Source organism: Martes martes, assembly GCF_963455335.1.
Source record: "Martes martes genome assembly, chromosome: 8".
Classification (NCBI taxonomy): domain Eukaryota; kingdom Metazoa; phylum Chordata; class Mammalia; order Carnivora; family Mustelidae; genus Martes; species Martes martes.
In genome coordinates this window covers 57,636,070-57,656,915 of record NC_137895.1, presented here as the reverse complement: position 1 = coordinate 57,656,915, position 20,846 = coordinate 57,636,070, and the positions used below count along the sequence as shown (strand labels likewise).

The window sequence follows — 20,846 nt, the reverse complement described above, 5'->3', positions numbered from 1 at the left end:
TTAGCGCTCTGCATTGGCTGCCAGCAAACTTTCAAGATATCTGGCCGATAAGAAAGCTGGCAGAGACCACATAGGAACAGAAGTCAGTGATACGAAGTAAAGCTCATGCGAATTTACTGCTGCTGGTTTTCGGCTACTTGCCTCAGTTAAGTTTATGCACTGCAACGACTTAATTTGTTTCAACATATCTGCACAATGATCCTCGGTGCTCAGAGGCTATGGCCTCGATGCCCTTGCACGAGCACTCACGCATATCCACGTTCACACTCACACGGGCGGTCATGCTCACACCTGTGCCATTACTTGACAAGAACACTGTTCAGTTGACTGATCAAGAGATACGCAGTGCAAAGGAACAGGATTTGAGACAGCCCAGGGTTTCCTCTTCTAGTAGGTTTAAAACATTTTTTTTCCTCACTAACTTCCTTCCTGTTCTAACTGCCAGAACTCAGAAGTCAGAGTGAGAGACAGAGGCACCCCAGAGAGCCGTGAGCCACTGAATGTAAGTTGAAATACCTCGGGGTGGGGGAGGCTATAGGTGGGCACAGGCAAATGCAGGCGATCTCTCAACCAGGCGACGACCCTCTCCAGTTTATTTTTCTTGATTATCTTTGAAACCGATAAGAAAGTACTAAGGAGGTGGTAAGAGCAGTTTGCAGAGAAGGGGAAGTCAGAGCAGGGAATCTTAGCAATGACTCAGGGGAGAGGAGAGCTCAGCGAAGGAGGGGAGGGCGCGCCCCGCAGCAGCCCGGGGGATGAGATCCTGAGTGTGTGGGAAAAGGGCCATGAGTGTAACTCCTGAGGAGTGCCCGGAGGGGTTTCCTACAAGGTAGGGGTGGGCATCCAGCCAAGTTCAGAAGTGAAAAGACTGTGGACCCAAACTGGTGTGGAACATGCTAGTAGATGAAAGGTTGCTGCTGGGGTGGAGATATGTGGTTTCCTGTTTTTAAGTAGACGTAAAGAGACTGATTGAAAGGAAAAAAGATAAAGACACAAAGCTGTCAAACATTAAACTGTTTTCCCCTAAAGAATTTTTCTGGTGATATAAGAGAAATGCATAATGAAAGCCTTCCTTTGAGTACTATGGAATTTAACAATCAAAGGGGAGGTAACGGTAGAACACGTTGTTATTTACTCATTTGTCACAGTGGAATTGATTTCTACCACTAACAAAAACCACTTATTAAATTCCTACTGTCAGGGGCACCTGAGTGGCTCAGTCGGTTAAGCATCTGCCTTTGGCTCAGGTCATGATCCCCGGGTCCTGGAATCAAGCCCCAGCCTGCTTCTCCCTCTGCCTGCTGCTGCCCCTGCTTCTGCTCTTTTCTCTCACTCTGTCTCTATGTCTCTCCCTTTCTGACAAATAAATAAATATCTTAAATATAAATATATTCTATATATATATAAAAATTCCTGCAGTCAGATGGGCAGAAAGTTCATTCCTGTTATTGCTAAAAAAAAAAAAAAAAAAATCTTTACATCCGAGAGGACTAAAAGCAGAGAAGGCACCAAATAATTTATTAAGAGACAGGTTCTACAAAAATCCAATTAGCCCCGCTAGAATATCTGAACTGCGAGCCTTCAAATTGTCAAGGACTGAATTTGGCGACCATTAGAAGTGCCTTAGGGATGATCTGAAATTCTTCCCTTTAGAGGCGGCCCCAGTCAGCATGTCTTATGAACCTAGTCTGTTATTACACTCTAGACTTAGGGTTACTTGTGGCCTGGGTCTGATCTTCCATGCACAGTCCAGGAAGGCGGACTGCTCTCCCAGAGAGATCTGCCCCACAGTCACTCTTTCACATGGAGACCGAGAGTCACCGAAATCAGCATTAGCATGTTGGAGCCTCCCTGCAGGAATGATCAAGCAAGGGAAATCCAGAGTTCGTTGCCCAGGCAGACATCGCGGATCTTTGCCATCGCTTTGTTTTGTTAAGTGTACAAGAAAACGTCCCTCCCAAATCCAAATGTGACACAAGCGTAGTAATAAGATCATCTTACTCTTTTGTGAGATGGGCAGAGAGTTCTGAGAGAAGAGTTCCTTCTCCATTCGGGATACTCAGACCCGGCACATGTGGAGTCACCGTGCTCCAGCTGAACCAAAGCTGATGGACACATTCGGGCACATTCCAGGGATGGGAGGTTAGTCCTTGCTTGTTTGGGAGAGCATGACTTTGTCCCTAGGGAAGTAGGCTGGGAGCAACATTGAGGTTCTGCTGTCAGTGGAAGGTCACCACAGCGAAGTCATTCTGACGGGAAGATCAGCCCGGGCCAATTTATGGGAGCACAATATAGTACAAATTTCAGCTAGCAGCCCCAGGGACTGGAAACAAAGCAGATAAAGAAAAAGAACCGACATCCGTTGAGTGCCTTCTCTATGTCAAGCCTAGTGGTAGAAACTTTCCAATTTGAATCCTGAGAGGACAGTAAGGCTCCGAAGTGTTCAATTATTTGACTAAAGTCACCAAAAAAAGAAAGAAAGAAAAAAAAAAGAACCAACAGCTACAATGCCTTAGAAGGACATTTTAAGAAATGTCCTGGGGGGGGGGGGCGGATTTTCTCTAATGCCACATTCTGGGCGTCCTTATTCATAGGCAGTGTTATGCTGTCCGGGGCCCTGGATGAGAGGCTATGTCCAGGGGTGGCTCTCATGTGGAGCCTGCGACTTCAACGTTTATCCCTTTAGTAAGCACTTCCCCAGTCGCTCTGGGCCATGTCACACTCTGGTGTCCGCAGCCAGAGCTGGTACAAATTCACCTGAGCTTTCTCCTCAGCACCCGTGGTTACAGATCGTGTCTTGACCCCTTTTCATGCTGAATTTAAAACTTCTGTGACTGTCTCAAGTTATGGCAGTCTAGTCTTTTGCTTAATAATGGCTTCCTTGCTGCAGCTTTTGTCAAGGATTATTTAAAATAAATATTTGTGAAAATACCCAGCGTGGTTAACTTCACAGGGCAGACACCCAGCAAGGTTGAGTGGGGCCCCCGAGTTCTCTCTCCTTTTGCATAGAAATCTGGGTTAGAAGAGTATACTGTGAGTGTGCTGGGAAGAACGTCTCGTTGCTCCCACCCAGGGAAATGTTAAAGAATTCTGCTTCTAGTCATGTGTATCATTCTCTGGATTGATTTTAATGTTTATTTTATCTAACAAGACACCATCCTCTCAGGCACCGAGTTGGTTCTCCTCATTCAGCTTTGCTCTTTCAGATGGTCTTCACAGAGCTAACAGGGTAGAGAGCAGCCCTGAGGAGCCCAGGAGGCACCAACCCTCCATGTTGCTAAGGAACACTGAGAAACCACAGAGGACTCCAGAACCAAGACAGCTTCTGGTGTCCCGAGGGATCAACTTGGAGTCCTCAAATAAGACCAGTCACCAGGCAGGCAGCAAAGCAGATCCAAATCCTTGACTGGCTCTGACATGTCGGCCATCCTTCAGGGATGGCCCAACTCTCCATGGCCCGCTCTAGAGCTGCAGCCCCAGGTTTAGTGAAAGTGGGACGTATCCTTGTCAGCAGGGAGAGGACATGACAGGGTGACAGAGAATACCAATGCTTGCATCAGCACTTCTCTGATGGAAATCCCCCTACTTCTGGTACTTCCATATTTTGCTGTCCCTTTGTTATCTCCACCTCTTCTCTCTCATATTCATGACCTGTGCATCTAGAAGCATCATCTAGCAACTTCGGAACACGAGATCTGTCTCCACATAATTTTGCTCCAGAGCCAAAGGATAGTCTCTCCATTGGCTGCGCCTGTTGTCTTTTGTCATTTCTCGTCATTCGCAGAGTCAACTCTGGCTTCAATTAGGAAAGGGAGCAATAAATAGAATCTAAAATTAAGTTGTTCATGGGGAAGCTTTTTAAAGAAACATAATAGTGATATTCCCATTTTAAGCTTGATTCAGTTAATAAACAGTTCTCGCAATTCCCAGAACTTCTTGTGTCTTCCGTACTCCTCAAAGAAACAAAATCTATTTTTAAGATGGAAGGAGTGGACATTGTCAACACCACAGTGCCAAGGGAAAGCATTCGGTGCCCAGGGAGCCAGTTACCTCACTTCACAGAAGCTGTGCGACAGGACAGACCATCCCATAGGGCAGGGAGCAGAGGAAGAGAACGGGTAGTTTAGTGAACATCTACTATTGGCCAGGATCATCTGAGAACTTTTCATGTGTTTCCTCCAACTCTTCAACCCCATGAAGAGAGATCATTATTTCCACACTACTGGTAGAAAATCTGGGGCTCGGTGAGGCCGATCATTTGCTTAGTTAGGTCCTGTAATAAGGCAACGCAGAACCACATTGTGAATCTCTGGCCCACGAGACTCCAAGTCCAGATCCTAGTAGGCCTTGAAAATCACCTTTCTTTGAAGTAGCCAGGTGATCTGTTTCATCTAAACTCAAGAGTTTCACCTTTTCTTGCCCTCCACTTCTTTGGAACTGCGTCACTGAATCAGACAAGGCTCTATCCTGAAACTGGTGCAAATTCTTGAGTGTATTTCACTTTCAGTATCTTGGACATTTCACTGGATTTGCAAGCAAAATCACCAATGTGTGCTATGGCATAGTCATGCCACGAGTAACTTGTTCTAATTTAATGTGGCACTTTAATTGAGCCTGAGAGGATTAAGTTCCTATCTCAGCACACCTTGTGCTTACACTGCCTGCCTGCCTAGCACACAGGAGGGTGTGAGGGGTTCACTGTGAAAATTCATCTGTGGAGGCATCTGTGAAGCAGGAGATAAAGATAATGAGTAGTAAGCACGCACACACACATACACAACCAATATGTAATTTGGGTCTTGATGGAGTGCACACTAACCTTGTTTAACACATAAATCTTCAGTCTCCATTTCACTTTTACTGTGTCAAAAAACCAATGTCAAAATGACCTCCAAGCAAAGAAAACACCTCTGCTCTTTGTGGAACAGTGGGTGAGCTGCAGAGGAAGGTGAGAAAAGGCCAGCCAGAATGTTCTACACAGATGAACTGGGTTCTCCCCAACCCACCTCCACTTCCTCTTTTCTTTTCTCATTTCAGAGGCTTCTTTAAATAAAGGAGCATTAGAGTCATTGAATTAGGAAGAGGCCTCAGAGGTCCTTCTAAGGCAATGATTTCATTTTGCAGAGGACAAAACTGGAGCACAGAGAGGTTCAGAGACTTGTGCAAGGGTACACGGGACAGAGTGGCCCTGAAACCCTCTCTATGTGATGCCTCCCTGCCTCGTTAAAGCCTGCAGAGGCTTGCAAAGAAGCACATTTCCTACTGCCTGTGTACCCTCAGGATAGATTCCCAAGGTGACTAATGGGTTCTACAATTTCATTTTTACTTCTTACTTAAGACAGCTGGAGCAACAGAGCATAGCACCTGCAAGCCAGACAAGATGGCGGAGATGGCAATTCTGCCCCTTACACAATAGGTCTTCTTCCGCAAGCTTCATATCTGAGCTTCAGTTTCCTAACCTATAGAAGAGCATGAAGACCATGCCCGCCCTCGAGGCTGTAGTGAGGACTGATGAGCTAGTCCTCAGGACAGCATTTAGCATTATGTATGATAACTATTATAATTATCATCATCAATAACAAAGCTGGTTGTTCTTTGGATGATACTTGAAGGTAGTTGTAGAATTTCCATAAAATGCCTATTCTCCCTTTCCTGGGCATATTCCACTGTAAAATGGGGGGATAAAGAGAGAAGACTGATATAAGTGGTCAATATATACATAGTTTACATGTATATTTATATGTTTACATGTATAGCACACACGTAGTTTGGGAAATCATTATCAAACTCTGGAAGCCATGATGGCTGAGGCTTTGGCAGAATCCAGGGTTCCTCAGAGATGAACTGTGAAATTAAAAATGCTGTTTCTTTTGGGACTTCAGACAAATGTGAGATAATGAAAGAGTGATTGGATAAGTCTCTTCTGTACACAAGTGAAATAAGGTAATTGAATGTGTGCAACTCAGCTGACGCATGTCCACAGGGCAGAACAAATCTACAGATGGAGAACTTAGAAAGGGAAAGCACCTAGAGGTGGTCTGCTCCAACCCCCAAACCTCAAGAGAAGGAGAATAAGCACCACAGTGGGTAAACCAGTTGCTCAGGGTGTGACAGCTGATTAGTAGCCAAGCCAGAAACACCACCTGTGCATGGTGAGAACTAGTTCAATGAAGAGATAATTACCCAAAATCAGGTAGAGTGATCTCAGAACCCTTCCCCTCAAGAGCTGTGCCCTACACACCTTTGCTCCTCTGCCAGGCTGGGTGTTCATATTCTCTCAGATACAGATGTTACCTGAAATCTCCTGCTTTTACATATCCAGCGTTTGGGGTTTGATAGACATGATCCTTGGCTGGAAGCTAGTTTGGGTCACTGATGCCTCCAGGCCTCCAAAAGAAGAAAGCTTCCACTGTAACACTCAACTCTCTGCTTCATGTTTCCAAGAAGTCACAGTTTCAAGGTCATGTTTCTAATCTTGGACTCTAGTAAAGTCTATGAGCCTCTGGATTGCATGTAGCATCTCATGGGCATATTCTTTTTTTTCCTTTTATGAGGATTGTGACTTTCACCAGATCTTTAAAAAGACCTGTAATTTCCAGAAAGATTAAGAAACATCAATCAAACCATGGTGGTTGTCTATCCCACAGCTCCTTCTCCACTTTGGAGAGTAACTTAAATACCAGTAAGTGGTAAAGCACTGAGCCTTATAAAGAGTAGGTTCTCAATATTATGCTTTAAAGAAGCTTTCCTTGAGAATTGCTTTTCTGGTTCTTTACTTGTTGTATTAGTATCTTTTCATCTTTTTCTAATCTGCTTTCCAGATTGAGCTGGTTTGGGGTCATTTGGCTTCATATCATTTTTTCATATGCTATATATTTAAATCAAATTATTTTAATGTGGTCCTGAATTTCCTCCTCTTTACTGCAACAATTTTATATAGAATCTCATATTATATTCTGCTCTTACCTGTCTTTTAAATAAATTTACATTTCATTTGTATGAACCAATTATTGAATATCTGTTTCCAATGAATCAAGGAAATTTAGAATTGACAGAAGTCTCAGATTTACTAAGAAGATCTAGATCTAGATGACTGAGAAATTGACTTGCCAATGATGCCACAAATGTTGTTGAATCCTGTCTTAGATCATGTCTTTGTCTTTTTCCTCTCCCTTTCTCCCCCTCTCTCTCTCTTTCTCTCTCATTCACCTTTCAAAATTGAGATTTCAGGGTGCAGAATAACAATTTCCTGCAGGTTATGGAAATCACCTGAACTAGGTAATGGGTGGGTATGATGTTATCTTCTGATGGTCAGACTTCAAGCAGATGACTTGTTAGAACCAAGCGATATATTCCAGAGAGTCCTAAGAGGGTCAAGACATCCTCATGTGTAGATAGGTTTCCTGATGATCTGTTCACACGTATTTTTTTTAAGATTTTATTTATTTATTTGAGAGAGAGAATGGAGGAGGAAGAGAGCAGGAGGGAGAGAGACAAGAAGATTCTGCATTGAGCGTGGAGCCAGACATAAGGCTCGACCCAGGATCCTGAGATCATAATCTGAGCCAAAACCAAGAGTCAGATACTTAACTGACTGAGTCACTCAGGCATCCCTGTCCACATGTATGTTGTGTGATGTCCACTCTGGGTATCTGGTCAGATTCCTGGGTGTCACCAAAGGAGAACCTCTCTCTTCTGACTAATCTCATCTGGGCTGCTCTTCATCTGCCCCTTAATGATTGTCCTCAAGCTACCCACAACCCACTGCATTCTTCATTATTTTTCCAACCAGTTCATTCACTTTCCCTGAGTGTTGTTTGGAATATGAGTTGAGCTGGTCATGATGTTTATTATGCTGTTCTTGAGAGGCTTAGTTATGAATGGTGCTGAGTTTTCCACTGAGACAAGAGTTGCCATAGGAACAAACCTGCATGCTTCCTTCCTGCACAGGAAGTGGGCCTGGGCATTGCAATGCTGTTTGCAGACTTGATCAAGCTCATGGTGTTTGGCTTGTTATTTTGTTAGAAGAGGATTGATGAGCCAAGAGATACCATTTCTTTTTATTCTCTGTTTTTTCCTTCTTTTTCTGTTAAAATTGTTTTTGTTTGACTTTGCTTCCAAATTATTTTCCTTTCTGATGCCAGTGATGGAGACTTTGAAACTCAAAACCACAGCTGATTTTGGCCGGAGATAGCTTCACCCCCTGGGGGACTTGACAGAGGTTTGCAGAGTCACTCAAGATGAGATGTGCTAGATACTGTCTAGAGTTGTGCCACTTAGGAACAATGTAGTCTTTAACCACAGGCAGGGAGGACACTCTTGAGGGAGGACTACAGGAAATCAGGAAATTATCTCCTTGCCCAAATACCTCCCATGTTTCCCCAAATAGCTCCATTGCTGCAAGCCACAGGCCTGAAATTCTTTCAGTAAAGACTTCTTCCTCTTTATTAAGACACTGCAATTCATCCAGCTATGAAAATTTGGGCATTTCTCTTAACCTCTGAGTTTCAGTTTTCTCAATGATTCCATAATGGGTTGGAATATCTCACCTCTATGGTTCCTTTCTGCTCTGAAAATCTCTGACTATACATGGCCTAAAATGAGTAATTTTTAAACCAATTATTCAGTCACTAACAATTAAGTGTGAATCATTTTATTAGAATCTCCCCTCAATATTTTAACACACAGCAAGTAAATGTAGATGATGAAAGAAGAAGACAGACTCCAGGGTATGCCCAGGTGAGAACTTAGAGCATAAAATCACCAGTTGTCTGGCAAGGAAAGGGAGATACCAAAAGGGAAGGGGACGAGAAAAGGGAGATCGGTGGAAAAGTAAAATAAAGACATGCTAACCCTTCCCATTTTGTCTGAAGGAATTTAAAGAGTCTTTTGTTATTTTTATGTCATTTCAAAGGAACAGAAGATCTTTAGATATAGAGACAAATAAGTCAAACCATGAGGGTTTATAAAATGCCTACACTATTCGGTTATGGGAGATTCAAGAGAAGCACAGAACCTAGTGCCTGCTGCCCTCAGGGAGTTATTAGCAGTGTTGGATGGGAACCATTCAGACACCTCAGGCAGGTATCACAGCAGTCTACAGCACTGCGTGACTTACCTTTGAAGTATCTCAGGAGTTCAGGGAAAGATTCAATTAATGGGAAGAAGCCAACCATTTCTTTGGTTCCATGTGTTTTGAAACCATCACAACAGGGATGGTACAATGCTAAGAACTTGGACACTAGAGGAGTGGCCGGGTTTAGAGGACTGTGGTTATTCCTATCATTGTTTGAACTGGGGCTATCTGTTCATTATTTGGGACTGTTTGTGTTGTGTTGTTTCATTTGTACATTATTCACAAATGAGCTATTTCTTTCTGGTCAGTTTATTCGGTAAATAAGAGATAATTGGCCACAGTACAGAGAAATTCAGGATGGTCAGAGAAAAGACTAATGGCATTATATGCTTATTGCATGAAAAATAAAGAGATTAAACTAGGAAAAAATATCCTGGAAAATCACTGACGATTACAGAAGCCCATTATGGTCAGGATGGTGCTACCAGCAGCCCCACAAACCTTTTTCATATCCACTGACTTTTGGCTAATGGACTATCATCCTCTCTCTCTCTCTCTCTCTCTCTCTCTCTGAAATAGATCAAAATGACTGAAAAGGATGCAGAAACACACCTGGAGGAGGATGTCGATGAGCTGGACAGCAAGCTCAATTACAAGCCTCCACCTCAGAAGTCTCTGAAAGAACTACAGGAGATGGACAAAGATGATGAAAGTCTAATCAAGTATAAGAAAACACTTCTGGGGGACGGCCCTGTGGTGGCAGGTGTGTGGAGGGGCTTGGGGGTGGGCAGGTGGAAGGCATATATTTCAGCAACTCAGGAGCAGGTGCGGAAGAAAGACTACCCAGTGGTTGCCAGGGCTAAGCGAGTGAGGCACAATCTCTATATGCTGCGTAAAGTTACAGACCATAGCATGAAGTCTTTTTTGGAGATACAGCACAAGTCAGCATGGAAATAGGCAAAAATTACATATGGGGATGATTTAGAAAGAACCCCAGACTTCCACTTAGAATTGTATTCATTCTCTCCATGCTCTCACATTTTCTCTCCTTCCTCTTTCTCTTCCTCACTCCTCCCTTGCCTACCCATTCATCTCTTCCACAGACACAACAACAGAATAAGATAGAGAGGGGCAGTGCTCATCGAGCAGAGGAACTTGACCATAGCCACCCAGGAAATGTTTGCTGTTGATAACAAGGTGGACCTCCGAGTTCCAGAAGCAGAACTAGCACCACTCTAATTTATAAGGCCGTCGAGACCAGCATGGGGAACCTGCCACTTCCCTTTCTATTTCCACTCCAGACAGAGATATCACTTTTCTTCTTATGTTCCCACTCTCCCACTTAAAATGTCCACATACACTGTACACACATGTCTCTTCCCTAGGCTTACATTCTTTTTTGAATCTTGCAGACCCAACAGCCCCCAATGTCACGGTCACCCGGCTTACCCTGGTTTGTGAGAGTGCCCCAGGACCCATCACCATGGACCTCACTGGTAAGTGGACACAACTGTTCTATTCTAAGGGGCCTAGTATATCACGGGGAAAACTTAGTGTCTGCCCCTCTCCTGGCAAAAGGAAGCACTAGTAAGGGGAATCCCAGATACAAAAATGCTGGGACCAGTTCCAAATCATTGCTCTCAGGGTACACAGTATTTACCACGCTTGATGAAAAGCCCACTCTCTGTCTTTATTTTACTGAAGACGGTGCAGTCGTAAGTAGTGGATCTATTTACTTGTATCATCATATTTACCTGTGATTTTTATCTCCATGCAGCAGCAGGGGAGTTATTCATGTAAAATGACTGTGATGGAAATATTATGAAGCAAGTTGTATACTTCTGAAATGTAATATTTATACATTTTAAACATCAGAGAATATAGATCTTATATCAACTAGAGAAATGCCATGAAGGCAAGAAGCCATCTAAAAATCTTTTAATTAGTGCTGGGAATTCCACTATTAAATACATACTAGTTTAGCTTAAAGCTCTGATTCTTGTACAAGGGACTTCCCCCACTAAAAATGTACAAATTAAGATGTTATTTCCTGGGGCGCCTGGGTGGCTTAGTCTGTTAAGCGTTTGCCTTTGGCTCAGGTCGTGATCCCGGAGTCCTGGGATTGAGCCCTGAGTGGGGCTCCCTGCTCACCAGGAGCCTGCTTCTCCCTCCCTTCCTCTCCCCCGTTTGTACTCTCTCTCTCTGCGCCGCCCCCCAAAAAATTTCCTTTCCCCTTATTGTGACAATGATCAAGATCTTTCCTGACACTTGAATCTTGAGGAGAGAGAGCTGAGAAGGTGGGTATTATAGGGGAAATCTGCATCTGAGAGGAATGAGGAAAAGGGCCGCAGAGTCAAGAGGTTGAAGGCATCCAAGGCAGCTCTTCAGGGAAAAAAAATGATTCCTGGGTTCAAAAGGTGGACTCATGAGACAGAGCAAATGTGACTCCAGAAGGGTAGGCTCAGCAGCGAGGTGATTCCCCTCTCACAGGGCACATCCACTCTTACCTTATATGGCTGTATTTGTCTGAAGGAGGAAATCAAATGCTGAGAAGACACACTTCCCCTTCAACTGAAATCATTACAGCAGACACAAATTCACCTACCCCCACATTCTAGCATCTCTCTAGGAGAATACCTCTCTCTCTCTTTCTCTCACCAGGACTCAGGCCTCTTCCTGTGTGAAATTGTGTGACGCTAGCAGGTACAACCGTTAATTTGTGAGATGAGGTCTGAATTAGCGCTCAGGAAATCTAAGGGTCTGACCACATTGCAGGGAAAATTCAGTCTCCTTCACTTTCCTACCATCAGGATGCCCAAATTTGGTTTTCTGTCACGAAGAAGTTCCTGAGGTGAATCCCAGCATACACACACACACACACACACACATAATACACATATAGTTTGTGTAGAAAATATATAGTATATATTATAAGTGTATAATATACATACATACCATATATATATAGTGTGTATATGTACATAAATATACATTATACATACATATAATAAACATATAATTATATACAAACTATATATTATATACATATAATATACATACATACTATATACATAGTGTGTGCGTGTATATATACATACACAGAATATATGTGTATATAACACACATAATATATAGTGTATATAAAAATATATAGTATATTATATACATACTATATACACATAGTGTATGTGTAGATATATAGATATAGATACACTTCACACACATACTATGGCATGAAGCACATGCACAGAACTATACAAAACACACACACATGCACAGACACACACACATATACATTCACCCCAGAATGTCAGATGATACAGGATCACACTGGGAGAAGAACAGAGAGTGATTACCTCTCTAACCAGAACACAAGAATTAGAGTCAGATCCTGGTGGATGGAGCTACCATTGGCAGAAAAGCCTAAAGCTTTTATCACTTAAGAGACTTTCTTTAAGAAAAATGATATGAGATTCCATCTGCAAATGTAAAGTACAAAAGTGAATATATATTTAGAATGATAAAAGGGAGCCAAAACAGGTAAATTTTTTAAAGCTAGGAAATGCCACAAACATCACCAAATCTACAAGAACAAATAGCTAGTGCTCTTACATAATATTTTTCTTATTTATTGAGGGGTAGGGACACATTCTTTAATCATCTTTTTGTTTAGCCATATATGTCATATCATTTTCAACAGAGAAAATAGAAAGGTAATTCAGATTTTCTTCTAGGATGGCTGATTAAAACTTGTTTTTATTATTGACAATTTGAAAAGACATTGTCAGGGCCGCTGGTTGAGCACGCACCCCTCACACATGATTTCAGTCATGATTTCAAGCCCATGCTGGGCATGGAAACTACTTTTTAAAAAAAAGATATTGTCATGCATAACCCGTTGCTGATAATACCTTCTATATTTTAAGGTTGTCATCAAATTTGGGGGAGAAAGTGCTACCCCAGTTTTTTTCACATATACCTGTAAGATTTCAGGCATTGCAAGTGCGTGTGTGTGTGAGTCTGTGTGTGTGTGTGTGTGTGTGTGTAAACTCTAATATTCTTTGAATTAAGGGCCATGTGGACCACGTTATTCTGACAGGCGCAGCCAACAGCTCTGGAGCTTAAACTCCCATCATCTCCTTGTGTTTCTCCTTCTGAGGAGAATAAACTCTTTCTAAATCTACTTCTACAGGGGATCTTGAAGCTCTCAAAAAAGAAACTTTTGTGCTAAAGGAGGGTGTTGAGTACAGAGTCAAAATTCACTTCAAAGTAAGTATCTTGCCACATATGTTTTTTAAAAGTCTACATTCTTCCTATAATCAGAGAAAGAAAAAGTCAAATGTCTTGCATTATCATGTTGTCATAGTTTTTGTTTCTTTTTTTCCCCCTGGATCTGGACTGTCCTCTCCCCAACTCTGAGCTCTATCTTTTGAGGCCCACCCCTGCTTCGTGCCTTTTCCCTACCAGGACCCTCTCCTGAACTCTCCGTTGATCACTTAGCCAACAGAACCCCTCTTTCTATGAACTCTGAAAGCTCCCAACGATAAGCACACCCTGCTTTATATTGTACCATTTTTGCCATTTCTTCCTTGTACCGCCCAAGTACCCTGAGAAAGGGGAAGATTATATATCTCTTCTTTCCAACATTTTACACAAAACTTTGTAAGTGATATTTTGTGAATATGTATTGAGAAATTGACACAGGAATGAATCGATTAATAGTAAGAAATAGAACAATTAGAGCCTCGGTTCTAACTGCTCAGTGAGTATATACATCCAGAGAATGTGGGCCGTGGTAAATAATGGGGAATTACAATTATAGTTGTGGAAAGAGCAAGACTAAGCAAGAGATAAATTGACATATAATGAATACACACATACCCCAGTGAACGGACAAAAGCAAAAAGAAAAATAATCTTGGCTAAAACCAAATAAGTCAGAAATGTACTGTTTGCTCTCAACTGCTTGTATTTGCCTTGGTTGCCCTTTTCGGCCATATCCTTCAGGGCCCTTCAGGGCCACCAAGGAAGACCCCATCTGCCCTCTGTGTGTGAACACTGGACTCTTCTTTGCCCCTGGTGCAGGGTTGATTCAGGATCTAGTAACAATCACTATATATCACACATAAATATGCCTCAAAATAATTTCATTCTGAAAATATTTATTAATGCCTACTCTGTCATGCGTACTGAGCTACGGTTCACTTGCTTGTTTTCTATATATTTATTATTGAAGCACCTGAGAGTTTGATATTGCATCCAAATATGCCTAGAATTATACCCAAGGCACTGTATCCAAATAAGCTTAGAAGGGGTTACGCATTAGCTGAATTTTTAATTATTAATGCTACTACCTTCATTTATCATTTTGGTAAGCCGGTTTGTACCAAATGAAACAGAAGAGGTAACTTTTGATGGGAATAAGATCAGAAGGAAAGGTCTAGGGCATGGGCTTCAGCTATGGGTGGGAAGGCCAAAGAGAATGTAGTGGTCGGTGTTACGTATCAGGGTGATGGAGGAGGGGCACAGAAAGGGGTTTTCAAGTCCCATCTGCTGCAGAGGCTTAGCATTTTCTCACACAAGAGAAAAACCACTCTCTCTGTGTAACCCACACAAAGTTTAACCAACCTGTCCCAGCATGGAGTTACCGTTAGCAGAAACGCCAGCCCAAAACTGGAAATAACTGAGAAGCAATTTAAATCTTTAGTGACATCTGTTGAAAAATATCCAAGAAGGTTTGTTTTTATAACCACAGCAACACATCCTAAAATCCTCTTGCATCATCTCTCTCTTAATTGTGCTCCGTGTTCTTCTCTTTCTACGTCCCCCCTCCTCCAAAAACTTCATGGCTCTCTCCAAAACCTGGCCTGGGATGGTTCTTCTGGTTTGTTCACCTTTTCCTTCTGCCTCCCAAGGAAATGTAGTATCTTTGACTTCCACAGGCTTTTTCCTCCTGGGATGAGGGGAAGCAATGGGGAGGGACTTGCAGATGGAGGAAGAGAATATTCATATTTTTCTCATACCCATCTCAAATACATTTATATTAAATGAACCCTCAGGGCACCTGGGTGGCTCAATAGGTTAAGCATCCAACTCCTGATTTCAGCTCAGATCAGGATCTCAGGGTCCTGAGATCAAGCCCCATGTCAGACCCCAGGCTGGGCATGGAGCCTGCTTAAGATTCTCTCCCTCTGATACCACCTTAAACCAGTTAGAATGGCAAAAATTGGCAAGGCAAGAAACAGCAAGTGTTGAAGAGGTGGAGAAAAGGGAAACCTCTTACACTGTTGATGGGAATGCAAGGCGGTACAGCCACTTTGGAAAACAGTGTGGCGGTTCCTCAAAAAGTTAAAAATAGAACTCCCCTATGACCCAATGATTGCCCTACTGGGTATTTACCCCAAAGATACAGATGTAGTGAAAAGAAGGGCCACATGGACCCCAATGTTCATAACAGCAATGTTCACAATAGCCAAACTGTGGAAAGAGACAAGATGACCTTCAACAGACGAATGGATAAAGATGTGGTCCATATATACAATGGAATATTACTCAGTCATCAGAAAAGATGAATATCCACCATTTCCATCAACATGGATGGGACTGGAGGAGATTATGCTGAGTGAAATAAGTCAAGCAGACAAAGTCAATTATCATATGGTTTCACTTATTTGTGGAACATAAGGAATAGCATAGAGGACATTAGGAGAAGGAAGGAAAAAATGAAGGGGAGGGGAATCAGAGGGGAGAGAAGAATCATGAGAGACTATATAGTCTGGGAAACAAACTGAGGGTTTTAGAGGGGAGGCAGGTGAGGGGATGGGTGAGCCTGGTGATGGGTATTAAGGAGGGCATGGATTGCATGGAGCACTGGGTGTTATACACAAACAATGAATCATAGAACACTACATCAAAAACTAATGATGGACTGTATGGTGACTAACATAACATAATTTAAAAAAAAAAAGATTCTGTCCTTCTCCCTCTGCCCCTCCCAATTCTATAAATAAATAAATAAATCCCTCTATGGAACAGCAGAAAAACAGCAGACTCCGATTTGAAGTCCTTATTGCTGAGTAGCAATCACCATTCCTGTTTTTCAGACTTTTTGCTACCAGACCACATCTCCCATGAGGACCAAAGGAAGAGCTTAGAGACTTCTACAAAAATGCATTCACTTTTTTCTATAGGCATGAGCCACATCTGGCAGAGGGGTCAGAAAGTTTGGGTGTCATTTTAACACAATTTCTTCAATGAAGCTATTTTCATTCTGCTTTTGACAGATTCAGACCATAGATTCTAAAGGAGTGACAGTCTCAAACCCAAGCTGGCCGTGCTCACTGCTGTGCCGCCTTATCGCCAACGCAACAAAATATAGCACTGATAAATCGGTTTAATTACTCTGTCCAAGACAAAAAGGCAGCTATAATTACTGTGGGGAGAAATTATTCAAAGATGCTTTCATTCTTCATCTTGGTGAACAATTCACCAGGCTCTCCACCTACTGACACAATGTCCACTTTGTTTGTATAAATGCGAGCACTGTATAAAATTAATGGACAAACAGTTCAGTCCTAGGTACAATGAATCATGGAAAAACAAAGTGCTTAGGTTGTGTATATTTTCATCGTGTTTTAGTGACATTTCTTTGAAAGGCTTAGGGAAGTGGTGACATCTCAGAAAACATCTGTAAAGAACAGCCATCCAAAATGCTTGCCAGACACAAATGGATTTTACCCATTATTTATTTGCAGGGAGGATGTTTCTGTGGGGCAGAAACTCCTCATCTTTAGACTCCAATCTCAGCAACATTAGGGGCACAACCCTCTTCTAGACATGATTTTCCATGACAGCTTTGCTCCTTGTTGTTTGTTTTTCATGCTAGGTGGATCATTTCTGAGGTTAGGGCTTTCGGGCACTCACAGAACATTTTCCATTGGTACCTTTGTAGCTTTTCCTAAGACAAGGAAGGTGTTCTGGCCAGTAGTATTGGGAAGGGGGGGCTCAAGATCATTCTTTGGACCTTTAGAGGAAGGAGAAATGTAATGAAGAATATCGAGACAGTGTTTTATTTAAGCACCTCCTTCCCCCCAACCAAACAGGGCAGTATTCGATGATTAAAACCAGGTTGGCAATGTTGACTCTTGGGACCTCCTCTCTCCAATCTCTGTTTTGCTGCCCACACTAAATGATAATAGTAACACTTACTCTGAACTAAATCTTAACCTTCTTTCATCCTCAAAGAAGACTCAGCTAGATAGGATAAGCATGAAAGGAAAGGGAGAAATGAGAGACCGTTTTTAATCTGAATTGCTTGGATCCTTCCCACCTACAGGTGAACAGGGATATTGTGTCGGGTCTGAAATACGTTCAGCATACCTACCGGACTGGGGTGAAAGGTAAGGGACCCAAGCTTCACACTGTCCCAAACTCTGTCCCCCACTGATACTTAAACTTCTTCTTTTTAACAATTTTAGTCACAGACTCATTTAAGAACCTGACAAAAAGCTTTGGATTCTCCCCCTAGGAAAGAGCACACATATACTTCTGTCTAGACACTAATGGCAAGCCCTACATTCAGAGATCTAGTTTAGACTGGGTCAACCACTAATCTTTAGCCTTAGGCTTCTGTGATTTATTATTCACAAAGGGGAAGAGTAACCAAGATAAATTTGAATAAAAATGGAGTCTATTAAAAAACTCTCAAAAGTTAAAAAAAAATAAAAAGGAAGTTCAGAGGTATAAACCTAAGGGTCAGCGAAATCCAAGACTGGAAGTTTCTATGGTTCTATCCAGCAGTGTGCGTGTTTTTTGGGAATAAGAGTTGGAAGTAGCATGTGGACAGGTGTGGAGTGAGGATGGGGGAGCACGGGGCAGCACTTAATTTTTAAAACAAAGAAAGAGAATTCTTTCTAGAATTAAGAAAAGCTATGACGGAGACATAACACAACATTATCTGGTCTTCAGTTGCCCTTGACAAGTTGTACCTAAACTGTACGTGCCTTGGGGAACTGCCTTCAGTTTCCTTCCGATGCTACGGACAGGGTGAAATGAAACTTGGAAAGGTGATAGAAGTACTGGGACAGTTCCCTTTGACCTTGGGGGCTCTCTTCTTCGAGGGGTGGGAAACAGTAAGGCATAGGTCAGTTCCCCCAAATTAATAATAAACAAAGGGTTTGAGGGGAAATTGTTGGACAAATGTGCATGACGTGGGCATTCAATTACTCAATTCAATTCAATTGCTCAAATCCCACAGAAGGCTGTTGACCTGTAAGATCTTAACTGGTCTTTCCAGGACCAAAGCAGTTCAGTTTCCTGTTTTCCTTTGGGTAAAGAGATTATGTTGCCTCACTTAGGCAAGAGGACGATGATATGTCTGTAGCTGTTCCTCCAAACTTATTCACAATATTTAACAGCCAACTACACATTGCCTGCCTGTCTCTCCTCCTGCCTACCTTTAGTTATACTTTCTAATGCCCTCTTTTTCTTAATATACGTCCCAGTTATTCACCTATTAATAACTTTGGTTGGCTATTTTCAACATTTGTCCCAGTTTTTCACTTTTTTTTTTAACCAAATTATTGATTTTCCCTTTCTATGCAATTCTTCCATCCATTATTTCTGTTCATTCTGATCACCGGCTGTTACCTCACCTCCCCAATGGATATGTTCATAGGATGATAGTTTGTAGGTAGAAAGTCCTTAACGTTCATTATGTAGAGAAAGAAACAGAGGCCCAGAAATGTCATATTGATGTAAGTGGTTGCAGAGATGAGATCAGAACTCAGGTCTCAATTAATGAGGGATTTTTTAACAAGATTTTAATTTATTTAACAGAGAGAGAGAAAAAGGAAACAAAAGCAGGGGGAATGGGAGAGAGAGAAGTAGGCTTCCTGCTGAGCTGGGAGCCCAACATGGACCTGGATTCCAGAACCCTGGGATCATGACCTGAGCGAAAGACAGAAGCCTAATGACTGAGCCACCCAGGTGCCCATAATGAGGAATTTTTTAATGGTATAACCTGCTATATCTCCATAAAAGAAGAGTCTTGAGCCCCATAGACTTAAGGTGCTAAGTTCCCAACTTTCCTGATAGCAACAGCTGTGAGGCTTCCTAAAAGCACTGATTCTTGGGGCACCTGGTGGCTCAATCGGTGAAGCTCCTGCTTTTAGCTCACGTCATGATCCCTGGGGTCCTGGGATGGAGCCCCTGTATTGGGCTCCCTGCTCATCGGGGAGTCTGCATCTCCCTCTCCCCATGACCCTCCCCTTGCTTGTGCTCTTTCTTGCTCACTCTTTCTCTCTCAAATAAATAAATAAAATCGTAAATGAATAAATAAAATAAAAACATTGATTCTTGACACTGCCCGTAGCAGATTACTAATCCATAGTTTCTGAGAGTGAAACTGTATTATTAAAAGGCACGCCAATAAAATACACACACACACACACACACATGTGTATATATATATATATATTATTTATTTAAAGGTAAAAAAAGAAAAAAAAAGAAAAGATGCCCCAGGTAAATCTGTTGTTTAGGGAGGTTTGGAAACTATGGCTTTTGGTTTTGGTCAGTGTAGGCTGTGCTCCAAATTTTCCGGTTTTCTGTGTTTGCTTTTCCTCTGTCAGACACTTACCCTAATGAACTTGTCTTTCTTCCTAGTGGACAAAGCAACATTTATGGTTGGCAGCTACGGGCCTCGGCCAGAGGAGTATGAGTTCCTGACTCCAACTGAGGAGGCTCCCAAGGGCATGCTGGCCCGAGGCACTTACCACAACAAGTCCTTCTTCACCGACGATGACAAGCACGACCACCTTACCTGGGAATGGAACCTGTCCATTAAGAAGGAGTGGACAGAATGAGCACATCCACCCATCCCTTTCCCTACATCGCCATCCAGAAGTACCCTCTCAGTCACGTTCACCACCCTGGCCCTCCTCCCTGTTCACAGCTGGATCCCTTCCCCAATGCGCCCCACATTCTATTACCAACACATCTTATCCTGCAGTGTCTCTCAAAGTGTTCTCTAGCACAAGAAGCTTAAAACCCAGGCTTTAATCCTGCCCATTCCTTCCACCCATTATGGCTGGTTCTTCAAAATTCTTCATTCCAATACCTAGTCATTTAATATTTCCTTCTACATTTCCCATTGGAGCAGCTAGAGGCCAGGAAATAGGCAAACCATCATTAACAGTCCTTTTGCCTTGGGTTACAGTAGCTCATTCCCACCCCCGGATTCTTCTGTGGTCGCTGCTGGCTCAGTGAAGGTCCCTAACCACGTTCCCCACCAGTGGAGGTTCTTCTTTTCTGGGAGACTGTAAACAGCACAAGAGAGTGAATAAAACAATTATATGATCTGACTGAGACCCTCATTTCCCTGCTTTCTTCCTTCAAACAAATATGATAACTAATTGTTTACCTTTGTGAGTTTCCTCAGAGGGCATGTGGGCTGGACACAGGAGAAAAGGTATTTACATCACTGGGAACAGTTTGGTCTCCCAGTTCCAGTGCGATGAGCAGCGGATACTCAGAATATGAGTAGTAGAAATCTTGAGTTACTTCACCTTGTAATAGTTCCACATGAAACTTTCTCCTGAGCTTGAGACCTCTGTAACCCAAGGCCTATGGAAATCCCATCTTGGATATCCAAGGGCACCTGTGCGCCAAATCAGACACTGCCTCTTACCTGCTTATGATTTTTCAGCATAATCCCATCATCTGGAGAATAAGACCCAACACTTATTCTATAATGCCCCTCACAATCTGGC

General features: G+C 42.5%; 1 protein-coding gene across 2 annotated transcripts; it reads left to right on the top strand.

The window, feature by feature from the left end:
- The first annotated feature begins 342 nt into the window (after positions 1-342).
- On the top strand, positions 343-20,444 carry ARHGDIB (Rho GDP dissociation inhibitor beta). 2 transcript variants are annotated; one of them, XM_080811703.1, is made up of 7 exons: positions 451-502; positions 2,021-2,142; positions 9,656-9,839; positions 10,489-10,572; positions 13,269-13,345; positions 17,411-17,474; positions 19,741-20,444. In XM_080811703.1, exons 3-7 carry the CDS (start codon positions 9,662-9,664, stop codon positions 19,938-19,940), a joined length of 603 nt encoding a protein of 200 aa, XP_080667829.1. In that variant the 5' UTR covers positions 451-502; positions 2,021-2,142; positions 9,656-9,661; the 3' UTR covers positions 19,941-20,444. The 2 variants fall into 2 exon arrangements, with proteins under 2 accessions (XP_080667828.1, XP_080667829.1); XM_080811702.1 differs by lacking the exon at positions 2,021-2,142 and having other exon boundaries at positions 343-502.
- The last annotated feature ends 402 nt before the right edge of the window (positions 20,445-20,846 follow it).

Bases quoted from the DNA above. Each gene is read 5' to 3' on its own strand.
- ARHGDIB (XM_080811702.1), top strand. From the start codon at position 9,662: ATGACTGAAAAGGATGCAGAAACACACCTGGAGGAGGATGTCGATGAG. The intron at 13,346-17,410 runs GTAAGTATCTTG...TCCCACCTACAG, and splicing joins GAGTCAAAATTCACTTCAAA to GTGAACAGGGATATTGTGTC. The intron at 17,475-19,740 runs GTAAGGGACCCA...CTTTCTTCCTAG, and splicing joins CTACCGGACTGGGGTGAAAG to TGGACAAAGCAACATTTATG.